Source organism: Rhinoraja longicauda, chromosome 14 (assembly GCF_053455715.1).
Source record: "Rhinoraja longicauda isolate Sanriku21f chromosome 14, sRhiLon1.1, whole genome shotgun sequence".
NCBI lineage: Eukaryota > Metazoa > Chordata > Chondrichthyes > Rajiformes > Arhynchobatidae > Rhinoraja > Rhinoraja longicauda.
The window spans coordinates 31,422,407-31,436,614 of NC_135966.1; the positions used below are offsets into that span (position 1 = coordinate 31,422,407).

Sequence of the window (14,208 nt, forward strand, 5' to 3'; positions counted from 1 at the left end):
AATAGGAACCTGAGTGCAACTTTTCCCACACAGAGGGTGGGTATGGGGAATGAGCTGCCAGAGGAGGTAGTTGAGGCAGTTACTATAACAACATTTAAAGACATTTGGACAGGTACATGTATAGGAAAGGTAGAGGGATGTGGGCCAAACGCGGGCAGGTGGGACTAGTATAGATGGGGCATCTTGGCTGGCATGGGCTGAAGGGAAACACAAAATACTGGAGTAACTCAGCAGGATAGGCAGCATCTCTGGATAAGAATGGGTGATGTTTCCAGTCAAAACCAGAGATGCTGCCTGTCCCGCTGAGTTACTCCAGCATTTTGTGTCTATCTTTGGTGTAAACCAACTTCTGCAGTTCCTTCCAACAAGTTGAGCTGAAAGGCCAGTTTCTGTGCAATATTACTCTACGACACCACTATCTGTGGCAATGAACCCCACAGATTCACCACCCTCTAGCTCAAGAAATTCCTCATCATCTCCTTTCTAAAGGTATGTCCTTTTATTCTGAGGCTGTGTTCTCTGGCCCTAGAGTCTCCCACTAGTGGAAACATCCTCTCCACATCCACTCTATCCAGGCCTTTCACTATTTTGGTAAGTATCAATGAGGTCCTCCCACATCCTTCTAAATTCCAGCAAGTACAGGCCAGAGGCGTCAAACACTCCTTAACCCAACCATCCCCGGGATTCTCGTAACTGGCGCAGTGGCACAGCGCTATTAATGTGTAGCTGAAGTGTACTGGTGTAGGGGTCTGTATCACAGTGGCAGAGCTGCTGCCTTACAGCGCAGGCGTTCGGGTTTGATCCTGACAACGAGTGCTGTCTGTCCCTGTGACCACCTGGGTTTTTTCTGGGTGCTGTAGTTTCCACCCACACTTCAAAGACATACAGTTTTGTAGATTAATTCGCTTCTGTAAAAGGTAAGTTGTCCCTAGTGTGTAGGATAGAGCAAGTGTATGGGGTGATCACGGGTCGGTGTGGACTCGGCCTAGTTCCACACTGTATCTCTAAAACGAAAAAACTAAAACTGGGATGAACTGACCCTTGCGTCATTCACCAGACCCTCTTTGCAAATACGCACTCTGGGAACAGATGGGCAACCGTCTCCTCTCTGTAGCAGTTCAGTGAGCGGGAGTGAAACAAGAAGCGCTCCACGTTTTCCCACAGAGACGGGCATAGCCTGGCCTCCTGCGGGCTCCTGCAGACACTGCTTTGACCTGGGAACCGAGAGGATGTGAAGGAGAAGCTGGTGAACATCCTCTACATCGGTGTTTCTGAACTCTCTCTCTGTACCTGTGCTTTCCCTGCGCTGGTGACACCAGCCTGTCCTCTCACCACAGGCACCGTTGGGTATTTCCACACATCTCTTTCACTTCACATTCCCGACAACCACAGGTTTTGTATCTCAGTCCCAAAACAACTTCTTCGTTCTGTCTCATCCCAGACAGAGGAGTGGCACAGTGAGTAGAGCCACTGACACGCAGCGCCAGACCCCGGTTCAATCCTAACCTCGGGTGCTGTCTGTGGAGTTTTCATGTTCTCCCTGTGACCACGTGGGTTTTCTCCGGGTGGCCTGGATTCCTCCCACATCACAAAGACCTGCAGGTTTGTAGGTTAATTGGCCCTCTGTAAATTGCCTCCAGTGTGTGGATGAGAATGTGGAACTAGTGTGAATGGGTGATCGTCTGAAGAAGGGCCTTGACACGAAACATCGCCTATCCATGTTCTTCAGAGATGCTGCCTGACCCGCTAAGTTACTCCAGCACTTTGTATCTATCAGCATCTGCAGTTCCCCCTTACACTGTACTGTTCTATGTTCAATGGGCTGTAGGACCTGTTCCTGTGCTGTTCTATGTTCTATAGTCAGCACAGACACTGTGGGCCGAAGGGCCTGTTCTTGTGCTGTTCTATGATCAGCACAGACACTGTGGGCCGAAGGGCCTGTTCTTGTGCTGTTCTATGATCAGCACAGACACTGTGGGCCGAAGGGCCTGTTCTTGTTCTGTTCTATAGTCAGCACACAGTCTGTGGGCCGAAGGGCCTGTTCATGTGCTGTTCTATGCTCTATGATCAGCACAGACACTGGGCCGAAGGGCCTGTTCCTGTGCTTCCCCCTTTTGGCCGCGCCGTTGTGTTTGGCTGCCTGCCACTGTATGTTTCTTTTTTTCCTAGTCAGATGTGCAGCACTTTGGTCAACGTGGGTTGTTTTTAAATGTGCTATACAAATAAATTGACTTGACTTGACTTGACTTCCCTCTCTCCCTCTCTATCTCCCTCCCTCCCCTTGGGCATAGAACGTAAGCGTCATGACGTCAGGTGGCTGCTGGATGGATGTAGTACTGGCAGTGAGATGTGACGCAAGGACGTAGTACTGGCAGTGAGGTGTGACGCAAAGACGTAGTACAGGCAGTGAGTTGTGACGCAAGGACGTAGTACTGGCAGTGTGGTGTGACGCAAGGACGTAGTACTGGCAGCGAGATGTGACGCAAGGACGCATTGTTTGCAGCGACGTGTGACGTGCCGCGGCGGGAGGCTCGGTCTGCGATGGCCAGGAAGGTGTCCTACTTCTACGACCCAGATGTGGGCAACTTCCACTATGGTGAGTGAGGGGGCCGCCCGGTCAGGGTCAGGGAGAGAGAGGGTGGGTAGGGGTCAGGGGTCAGGGAGCATGCTGGTCAGGGAGCATGCTGGTCGGGGGGCGTAGAGCATGGACCTGTGATCGTGGGGGAGGGTGGGGTTCAGGGAGAGTGCTGGTCAGGGGGTGTAGACTATGGACCAGGTGCGGTGGAGTGGTGGTCAGATGTGGGGCCAGGGTGTGGGGGTGCTGGTCAGATGTGGGGCCAGGGTGTGGGGGTGCTGGTCAGATGTGGGGCCAGGGTGTGGGGGTGCTGGTCAGATGTGGGGCCAGGGTGTGGGGGTGCTGGTCAGATGTGGGGCCAGGGTGTGGGGGTGATGGTCAGATGTGGGGCCAGGGTGTGGGGGTGATGGTCAGATGTGGGGCCAGGGTGTGGGGGTGATGGTCAGATGTGGGGCCAGGGTGTGGGGGTGATGGTCAGATGTGGGGCCAGGGTGTGGGGGTGATGGTCAGATGTGGGGCCAGGGTGTGGGGGTGATGGTCAGATGTGGGGCCAGGGTGTGGGGGTGATGGTCAGATGTGGGGCCAGGGTGTGGGGGTGATGGTCAGGGTGTGGGTCCAGGGTGTGGGGGTGCTGGTCAGATGTGGGGCCAGGGTGTGGGGGTGATGGTCAGGGTGTGGGTCCAGGGTGTGGGGGTGCTGGTCAGATGTGGGGCCAGGGTGTGGGGGTGATGGTCAGGGTGTGGGTCCAGGGTGTGGGGGTGCTGGTCAGATGTGGGGCCAGGGTGTGGGGGTGATGGTCAGGGTGTGGGTCCAGGGTGTGGGGGTGCTGGTCAGATGTGGGGCCAGGGTGTGGGGGTGATGGTCAGGGTGTGGGTCCAGGGTGTGGGGGTGCTGGTCAGATGTGGGGCCAGGGTGTGGGGGTGATGGTCAGGGTGTGGGTCCAGGGTGTGGGGGTGCTGGTCAGATGTGGGGCCAGGGTGTGGGGGTGATGGTCAGGGTGTGGGTCCAGGGTGTGGGGGTGCTGGTCAGATGTGGGGCCAGGGTGTGGGGGTGCTGGTCAGATGTGGGGCCAGGGTGTGGGGGTGCTGGTCAGATATGGGGCCAGGGTGTGGGGGTGCTGGTCAGATGTGGGGCCAGGGTGTGGGGGTGCTGGTCAGGTGTGGGGCCAGGGTGTGGGGGTGCTGGTCAGGGTGTGGGTCCAGGGTGTGGGGGTGCTGGTCAGATGTGGGGCCAGGGTGTGGGGGTGCTGGTCGGATGTGGGGCCAGGGTGTGGGGGTGCTGGTCAGGTGTGTGTCCAGGGTGTGTGGGTGCTGGTCAGATGTGGGGCCAGGGTGTGGGGGTGCTGGTCAGGTGTGGGGGTGCTGGTCAGGTGTGGGGCCAGGGTGTGGGGGTGTTGGTCAGATGTGGGGCCAGGGTGTGGGGGTGCTGGTCAGGTGTGGGGCCAGGATGTGGGGGTGCTGGTCAGGGCCTGTGGGTCAGGGTACTGTGGCGATGCATGGTGCTGGGTCAGGATTATGGGGCCACGGGAGCGGGATGTTATCCTGGGGAGCAAGGTATGGGCTTAGGGGGTGCATGGTCAGGAGTTGTGGGACGTGGTATCACAAGGATTGGGGTGTGGGTTCAGAGCATACAGGTTCAGGGGCTTCAGGGTGTGGGTTTGGGGATTAAGGATGTGGGTTCAGGGAATGGGATGTAGGTTTAAGGGGTGTGTGATTACGGGCTGTGGATTAGGGGGTGTGGGTTTAGAGCGCGCAGGACTAGGGGGTTCAAGGTGTTTGAATTTGTTCATTCCGACTGATTGAGGTGGAGTTGGGGGCTGCTGGAGGAGAGGAGGGACAGGAAAAAGCCTGGCAAGTGATCTATCTATCAAACCCCCTATCACGTGCCTGGCTTTGTCCCTCCCATCCTCTCATCCAGCTTTCACCCCAACAACATCCCTCCCCGACATCTGAAGAAGCGTCCCAACCTGAAACGTCACCTATCCATGTTCTCCAGAGACACTGCCTGACCTGAGTCACCCAACCTGAAACGTCACCTATCCATTAGTATAAGAAAATAACTGCAGATGCTGGTACAAATCGATTTATTCACAAAATGCTGGAGTAACTCAGCAGGTCAGGCAGCATCTCGGGAGAGAAGGAATGGGTGACGTTTCGGGTCGAGACCCTTCTTCAGACTGATGTCGGGGGTGGGACAAAGGAAGGATATAGGTGGAGACAGGAAGATAGAGGGAGATCTGGGAAGGAGGAGGGGAAGGGAGGGACAGAGGAGCTATCTGAAGTTGGAGAAGTCGACGTTCATACCACCGGGCCGCAAACTGCCCAGGCGGCACCTATCCATGTTCTCCGGAGACACTGCCTCACCTGGGTTACTCCAGCACTTTGTGTCTTATCTTGTAAACCAGCATTTGCAGCTATTCATGTCTCCATTGGCCTAATGACCCCGTATTACAAGATAACAAGATAAATGAATTGATAATTCTGGCAAAATTATTTATTTTTTGGCTCTGCAGCTTATTATTCACGAAATTAAAGCACTGCATGAAAATCAAATAAAATCATTGGAAATAAGATTAATGCATGAAATAAAATGCAAATTAAATATTTGGTTTCCCCTTTGTGCCGGTGGTAATCCTGGTGGTTTGGAGCCATCACTCTCAACCTTTCCTGTCCACTTTCTATCCCATGTGTTGCTCTCTATGGTGTCTTGCTATTTCTGTCTCAAACTGAGTTCTGTTTGTGTTGTTTAGGTGCCGGGCACCCAATGAAGCCACATCGCCTGTCCCTCACACACAGCTTGGTGCTTCACTATGGACTCTACAAGAAGATGATGGTTTGTGTCTTTAGAGAAACAGCACGGAAACAAGCCCTTCGGCCCACCGAGCCTGTGCCGACCAGCGATCACCCCGTACACTAGCACTATCCTATACACTAGGGACAATTCACAGAAGCCAATAAACGTACAAACCTGCACGTCTTTGGATTGTTGGAGGAAACCGGAGTACACGGAGAAAACCCACACGGTCATGGGGGAGACCATCCAAAACCCGTACAGATAGAACCTGTAGTCAGGATTGAACCTGGGTCTCTAGCACCATGAGGCAGCAACTGTACCGCTGAGCCACTGTGCTGCCCTGTTGTAATACACAGATATTTATTGCACGAGATCCACTCACACAACAGGCAACGCAAACCATCTGTGGATAGTTCTCGGCCTCCCAAACTCCAGTTAATTCTCCTGCTTGCCTTTAGCCTTCCTTTCTTTATAGACAACACCTTGTGATCTTAATCACCATTTAATTAACATAGACCGTCCCTGAGATAGCGAACGGGTTCCATCTTTACAGACCTCCATAAGTCAATTTTGTCCTTAAGTCGGAAAATACCTAATATAAAAACTATTTCCCTGGGGGGGGGGGGGGGGGGGGGGGGAGAATGTCTAAGACGAGAGGGCATAGCTTTAAGGAGAGAAGGGACAAAAGGAGATTGTTTAAAATTGAATTGATTTGAAAGATACAGCATGGAAACGGGCCCTTTGGCCCACCGAGACCATACTGACCATCGATCACCTGTTCACACTATTTCTATGTTATCCCACTTTTTCATCCACTCCCTACACACCAGGGGCATTTTACAAAAGGCCAATTAACCTGCAAACACACACACATTTGGGATGTGGGAAGAAACCGGCAGAAACATCACCTATTCCTTTTCTGCAGAGATGCTGCCTGACTCGCTAAGTTACTCCAGCACTTTGTGTCTAGAGGAAACCCACGCTCTCACAGGGAGAACGTACAAACCCCACACGGACAGCACCCGGTTAGGATCAAACCCAGGTCCCTGGCGCTGTGAAGCAGCAGCTCTACTGCTGCACCACTGTGCCACCTTGATGTGAGAGATGTGTGAGGAGAGTTTCTTACACAGATGGTGGTGGGGGCCTGAAAAGCGCTGCTGGGGGTGGTGGTGGGGGCAGTTGCGAAGGGGATGTTTAAGAGACTGTCAGATAGGCATGGATATGTGGGGAGTGGAGAGATATGGATCAGGTGCAGGCAGAGGGAGGTTAGTCCTGACGACTCTTCCCCTCTCCGCAGGTCTTCAAACCGTACCAGGCCTCGCAGCACGACATGTGTCGCTTCCACTCGGAGGATTACATCGACTTCCTGCAGCGCGTCAGCCCCAACAACATGCAGGGGTTCACCAAGAGCCTCAATACCTTCAACGTGGGCGACGACTGGTGAGGAGACATCGTCTGATAGTGTCCCTGCTGCCCACCGAGTCCACGCCGACCATCGATCACCCGTTCACATTAGTTCTGTGTTATCCCACTTTCTCATCCACTCCTTACACACTAGCGGCAATTTACTGAAGCCAGTAAACCTGCAAACCTGCATGACTTTCAGATGTGGGAGGAAACCGGAGCATCCGGAGAAAACCCACGTGGTCACACGGAGAATGTACAAACCCAACACAGACAGTACCCGTAGTCAGGATGGAACCCGGGTCTCTGGCACTGTCAGGCACTGTAAGCTCTACTGCTGTGCCACTGTGGTGTCCAACACAACAGTCTCACAACTGCCCTGTTTATTTGAAAGAAAGCTGCCCAAAGCTGCCCAATCATTCCTGTCGATCTGCTCGTAAATCTCTGCACTCTTTACTTTTAGAGTTACAGCGTGGAAACAGGTCCTTCGGCCCAACGAGTCCTACCCTTTCAGAGTAGTTCCATGTTATTCCACTTTCTCATCCACCAGGGGGGCGATTTACAGAAGCCAATTAAATTTCAAACCAGCACGTCTTTGGGATGTGAGAGGATACTGGAGTAGTCACTGGGAGAACGTGGAAACTCCACACAGTCAGCACCCGAGGTTAGGATCGAACCCTGGTCTCTGGCACCGATGTAGTGGTTCTCCCCGCTGCTTCTTTGTATCTCCCAAAGAATAATGGACGTGCCATGCATTGGTCAACGTGGCTGAGTGTCACGGAGCTGTGATTGAGGTGGCCAGTATGTGTGGGCGTTTACTTGCTGTAAGGAGGGGCGTGAGGTTGCCTCAGTGGCCTCAACGTGCACCAGGAGCGTAGGCTCCCAGCTCCAGGCTGACTGCACCCTGTTTGTTTTCACAGCCCCGTCTTCCCAGGGTTGTTTGAGTTCTGTTCCCGCTACACCGGGGCATCTCTGCAGGGGGCCACGCAGCTCAACAACAAGGTAACCGGGCACGAGGGCCGGGACGGGACGGGATGGGACCTGGCGTCGGGTTTGAGAGCATGGAAGGCGGAGGGGGTCAGCGGTTCACATGTGGATGGCCCTGTACCCCACTCTCAATGATGCAGTCTCCCCTACCTCTGGGCTCACATCTATTGCTCCGGCTTGCAGACTGCATATCCCCCACACCCTCTCTCACTCCTCACCTACCCTCTTCCTCCTCTCGCTCTCCCTCACCCCCCTCAAACCTCCACACCCCCTCTCACCCCCCCCCCACATGCCCCTACCCCCGTTCTCCCTCCTCTTGCTCTCCTCACCTCTCTCTCTCTCTCCCTCCCCCACCGTTCTCTCTCCCTCCCCAATCCTCACCCCCCTCGCACCAACACACCCCCTCTTGCTCATCCCCATGTCCCCTCATCCCCTTTCCAACTCCCCCCTTATTCCCTTTATCCTGTATCTGTACGCTGGGCGGCCTGATTGTAATTGTGCATAGTCTTTCCATTGACTGGATAGCAAGCAAACAAAAGCTTTTCGCTGCACCTCATTACAAGTGGCGATAAACTAACATACTGCAGGTGGTGTTCACTCAGCCACTGCTGGCGCTGGGATTTTGCTCAGCCGTTGACATGTGTCCTTGTGTTTTTAGGTGTGTGACATCGCCATTAACTGGGCAGGAGGCCTTCACCACGCCAAGAAATTTGAGGTAATGCACCTTGCGATGAAAAGAACACACCACATGCGCACGAGGTCTAAAATATGCCCGTCCCATCCCGGTCTTTCCTTCGCCTCCCTGCTCCCGTTCGGCAGAAAGTACCGCAGCTTGAAAGCGCCCATCACCAGACTCGGGAACAGCTTCTTTCCCACAGTTAGCAGGCATCCAAACGGCTCTTCCATAAACTAGGGTCTCAGTCTTGTTCCGCAGGAAACTGTATTGCATCACAGCTTGGTTTGGGAACAGCTCTGCCCAAGACCGCAAATTGCAGAGAGTTGTGGATGTCGCCCAGTCCATCACACAGACCAGACACCCCACCATCGACACCATCTGTACCTCACGCTGCCAACATAATAAAAGACGTCCCACCCTGGTCATTCCTCCTTCTTCCCGCTTCCATCCAGCAGAAGGTACTGAAGCTTGAAAGCGCGCCCCACCAGACTCGGGAACAGCTTCTTCCCCTCTGTTATCAGGCTTCCGAACAGTCCTTCAATAAGCTACGGTACTGTCCGATTCAAATCTACTCCATTGCGGACTTTGGACATTGTCTCTGGAACTGATGCGCTGCAATGCTGAGAACTATATTCTGCACTCTGTACCTTCCCCTTTGCTCTATCTATTGTACTTAAGTTTGACATGATTGTATTTATCTGATTGGATAGCATGCAAAACCAAGCTTTTCACTGTACCTTGCTCGGTGCATGTGATAATAATAAACCTCAATTCTTCTTTCCTTAGGCCTCCGGGTTCTGTTACGTGAACGATATTGTCATTGGAATCCTCGAATTGCTAAAGTAAGATACCTTTACAATTAGAATAACGACGTTTAAGAGGCTTTTGGAAATGTCCGTGGGTTTGGAGGGAATGGGGGGGATATGATCACGTGCAAGCAGAGGAGATCAGTTTAACTCAGCACTGTGTTCATGCAACACTCTCTGGGGGCGGCACAGTGATGCAGTGAGGAGCTGCTGCCTCACGGCGCCAGAGACTCCTGTACAATACGGACAACGGAAGCTGTCTGCACGGAGTTTATACGTTCTCCCTTTGACTGCGTGAGGTTTCTCTGGGTGCTCCAGTTACCCCCAACGTTTGGTTAGTTTAGTTTATTGTCACATACCAAAGATGTACAGGTTTGTAGATTAATTGGCTTCAGTAAATTGCCTCACGTGTGTAGAATTGTACTAGTGTGCGGGTGATCATTGGATGGTATGGACGGTGGGCAGAAGGGCCTGTTCCCACACTATATCTCTGAATTAAACTAATCATGGACAATCAAGGGTCCTGTGCTGTACTGTCCCATGTTCTAAGTCTTTAAATCTGTCAAAGGCTGTGGCTGTTGTGCTTTTAGTGTTTGCCGCTGTGGACGGGAGGTGATGTCTGAGCGAGGGTCTCGACTCTATCCATGTTCTCCAGAGATGCTGCCTGACCCGCTGAGTTACTCCAGCACTTTGTGTCTTTCTTTGTAAGCCAACATCTGCAGTTCCCTGTTTCTACTCTCCGATCTCTGACCTGATGTCATTATCCTCCAGGTATCACCCTCGGGTGCTGTACATCGACATTGATATCCATCACGGTGATGGGGTGCAGGAAGCCTTTTACCTCACTGATAGAGTCATGACCGTGTCCTTCCACAAGTATGGGAACTACTTCTTTCCTGGTACAGGTGAGACCTTTTGTGGTGAGCTGGGCCGGGGTGAAAATTCAGTTGCACTGGAGACCCGCGCTGAAGGGGTTGTGTGACTAGGAAAGCACCTGTATCCGCATTTCCCGTAACGCGCCTAATTTTATGCATTCATCGAAGGGTTCCATTCATCAATTATGCTTTATTGTCATGTGAAATGCTTCACTTTGCATACAACCCGGTAAAATCGTGCAGCTGACCTCACCTAGGCAGTGCACATGAGTCGGCGTGTTTCTGGCGCCGACAAAGTTACAAAAAGTTCACTGAACAGTCTTATCTAATGCCTGCCCCGCCGGCTCCCCCCTTATTTCTTAGCGGGCCCCCTCTGCAGGGTCCCCCTTCGTTCTCGGTATACATTTTGTGGCTTTTTTCAGTTGTACATAAACGATGTAAGAGTGGATTTTCATTCTGTATCTCAACTTTTGGGTGGTAATTTGTAAATTCTGTATGGGTGAATTTCTAAAAGCCGGAACTCATAAGGTCATAAGTCATAGGAGCAGAATTAGGCCATTCGGCCCCTCTAGTCTACTCCGCCATTCAATCATGGTTGATCTATCTCTCCCTCCTAACCCCATTCTCCTGTCTTTGACACCTGTTCTAATCAAGAATCTATCTTATCTCTGGCTTAAAAATATCAATTGACGGCCTCCTGCCATAATGGAAGGGGGTGGGCGCTGTAAACCTAGTGACCTTCGTTCGTCAGGATAGCAGGAATTGCTGATGGTATTTTTGATCGGGCTAACAACAGTGATGGCACGAAGAGGTCCAGGAGACTGGCACAGATGTGGGGCATCACCAGTCCGTCAAAGCACTTCATTCTCATGCATGTCGGAGCAACGGGGTCAATAATCATTGGGACAGTCACATTACCTTTCTTTGGCACTGCAATGAAGGAGGCTTTAACCTCCTAGTTTAGTTTATTGTCATGTGTACCAAGGTGCAGTGAAATGCTTTTTGTTGCCTGCTATCCAGTCAACGGAAAGACTGTACAAGATTACAATCGTGCTGTCCACAGTGTACAGATACAGGATAAAGAATAACATTTAGTGCCAGATAAAGTCCAGTAAAGTCCAAGGGTCTTCAATGAGGTATATGGGAGATCAGGACTGCTCTCTAGTTGGTGATAGGATGGTTCAGTTGCCTGGTAACTGCTGGGAAAAAACTGTCCCTGAATCTGGGGGTGTGTGTTTTCACACTTCTGTGCCTCTTGCCTGATGGGAGAGGGGAGTAGAGGGAGTGACCGGGGGTGAGACTGGTCCTTGATTATGCTGATGGCCTTGCCGAGGCAGCGTGAAGTGTAGATGGAGTCAATGGAAGGGAGGTTGATTTGTGTGATGGTCTGGGCTGCGTCCACAACTTTTCCTGGGGTCATGGATGGAGCTGTTCCCAGACCATGCTGTGATGCATCCCGATAAGATGCTTTCTACTGTTGTGTATTTGGGACGATTGCTGAGTTGCGAATCTCTCTGCAGGTGACATGTACGAAGTTGGAGCTGAGAGCGGACGGTATTACTGCCTCAATGTTCCGCTCCGCGATGGAATCGATGACCAAAGTAAGGAGGAAGCTCTCAATCTCCACAAAAACTATCCGCTTCTCCCAATCCTGTTTCTTGCTGGAAGCAGGTATCGGGCAACGCTGGTCCCACACAAAATGATCGGTGTAATGCGGTGAAGAAGGCTTTGGCACGCTGACTTTCATCAGTCCAGGGATTGAGTATAGAAGTTGGGGGCGTAATGTTACAGTTGTACAAGACGTTGGAGAGGCCACATTTGGAGTACAGTGTTCAGTTCTGGTCATCCTAACATAGGAATGATGTTGCTGAGCTGAAAAGGGTGCAGAGAAAATTTACAAGGTTGTTTAGTTTATTGTCAACATGCACCGAGATACAGTGAAAACTTTTGTTGTGTGCTTTACAGTCACTAAAAACTACACGTGATTACAAACAAGCCAAGCCGTCCACAGTGTACAGATACAGGAATAATGTTCAGTACAAGATCAGGTCCAGTAAGGTCCGATTCTTTCCGGGACTCAAGCTACAGGGAGAGGTTGGGCAGGCTAAGACTTTATATCTTGGAGCGCAGGAGGATGTGGGAGATATAGAGGTAGATCATGAGGGGACAAGATGGGGGAAATGCACTGTCTTTTGTATTGAAAATCAAGAACCAGAGGACAAAGGTTTAAGGTGAGCGGGGAAAGATTGAATAGTAACTTGAGGGGAAACCTTTTCACACCAAGGGTGGTGGGTGTATGGAACAAGCTGTAGAGAAGGTAGTTGAGGCAGGTACCATAACAACATTTAAAAAGACATTTGGACAGGTACATGGATAGGAAAGGTTTAGAGGGACATGGACCAAACGTGGGCAGGTAGGATGAATACAGATTGGGCATCTTGGTCGGCATGAATGAGTTGGGCCGAACGGCCTGTTCCCTGCTGTGTGACTGTAATGCTGATTCTCTTGGTGTTGCAGGCTACAGGCTGCTGTTCCAGCCAGTCATCAAACAGGTTGTGGACTTCTACCAGCCCACCTGCATCGTGCTCCAGGTGAGTGTCCAGACGCCGGCCGGTCAATCCCCATGTCTGTCTGTCTGCGGGCCGTGGGGAGGGCGGTGTCGAGGTGGTAACGGGGGCCCAACCTCTCCCAGCATACTGCCTCTTTCACACTCTAGACTTTAGCAGCGTGGCATTAGGCCCTTCACCCCACTGAGACTGTGCCGACCAATGATCACCCCGTACACTAACACTATCCTGTACACAGGGGACAATTTACAATTTTACCAATGCCAATTAGCCTACAAACCTGCACATCTTTGGAGTGTGGAAGTAAACCGGAGCACCCGGAGGAAACCCATGCGGTCACCGGGAGGATGTACCAACTCCATACAGACAGCGCCCATAGTCAGGATCGAACCCGGGTCTCTGGCGCTGTGAGGCAGCAAATCGTCCGCTGTGCAACTCTGCTGCCCCAAATCCATGTTCCCTAAAACGACACCGGGAGGCCGGATCATTGGAGGAATGAGGTGGAAGTACGAACCCCACACCGCCTTCTCTCTGCTCTGACAGTGTTTGGTGTGTCGGATACGGAGAGTGGGTTCAAAACACAAAGTGCTGGAGGCACTTAGCGGGTCAGGCAGCATTTGTGGAGGGAATGGATAGACGGCGTTTCGGGTTGGGACCATTCTTCAGACATGGAGTGGTGCAGAGAAAGCTGGAAAAGAGAAGTGAGGGCCGCCCGCACAAAGCCTGGCAAGTGATAGGTGGATACAGGTGGGGTGGGGGGGATTGACAGCTGGGTGGAGTAAGTGACAAAAGCTGAATGGTGCAAAGGAGACAAAAGGGTATCATAGATTCATACAGCACGGAAACAGGCCCTTCGGCCCAACTTGTCCGTGCCGACCAACATGTCCGTGCCGACCAACATGTCCCATCTACACTAGTCCCACATACCCGCGTTTGGCCCATATCTTGCTAAACCTTTCCTATCCATGATAAGGATAGAAGAGGCAGTGTGAACTGTAAAGCTGGAGGGAGGGATTTAGCTGGAAGGTGGAGGGGGAAGGGGAAAGGGGGGAGGGATAAAAGGGAAGTGTGGGTCTCGGGGATGGGAGATGAGTGTGCAGAGGAGGGGGAGAAGCGGGGTGGGGGGTGGAGAAATGTGGGTGCACTGATTGGGAGGGGGGGAGGAGGTGGAGAGGTTTTTTATTTGAAATGGGAGAATTCAATCTTCACACCGCTGTGTTGCAAGCTGCCCAAGTGGAATATGAGGTGCTATTCCTCCAGTTTGTGTGTGGCCTCACTGGCAATGGAGGAGGTGTGAGGTGTGGGGAAGGGGAGGGGAGTTACAGTGGTCAGGGTTGGGGAAGTGGGTGAGTTCCTGGGGCCAGGGGATTCCCAAACTCTGGCTGATGTTAGACATAAAGTGCTGGAGTAACTCAGCGGGGCAGTCCGCATCTCTGGAGAGAAGCAATGGGTGATGTTTCGGGTTGAGACCCTTCTTCAGGCTCGACCCGAAACGTCACCCACTCCTTCTCTCCAGAGATGCCTG

The 14,208-nt window shown here is 52.2% G+C and overlaps 1 protein-coding gene across 1 annotated transcript; it reads left to right on the forward strand.

The window, feature by feature from the left end:
• Positions 1-2,371: 2,371 nt before the first annotated feature.
• On the forward strand, positions 2,372-12,853 carry LOC144599751 (histone deacetylase 3-like). The gene is made up of 10 exons (XM_078410988.1): positions 2,372-2,596; positions 5,325-5,407; positions 6,666-6,808; positions 7,693-7,774; positions 8,418-8,474; positions 9,222-9,277; positions 10,013-10,146; positions 11,637-11,717; positions 12,634-12,707; positions 12,833-12,853. The coding sequence occupies exons 1-10, from the start codon at positions 2,542-2,544 to the stop codon at positions 12,851-12,853; spliced, it is 786 nt and encodes a 261-aa protein (XP_078267114.1). The 5' UTR covers positions 2,372-2,541.
• The last annotated feature ends 1,355 nt before the right edge of the window (positions 12,854-14,208 follow it).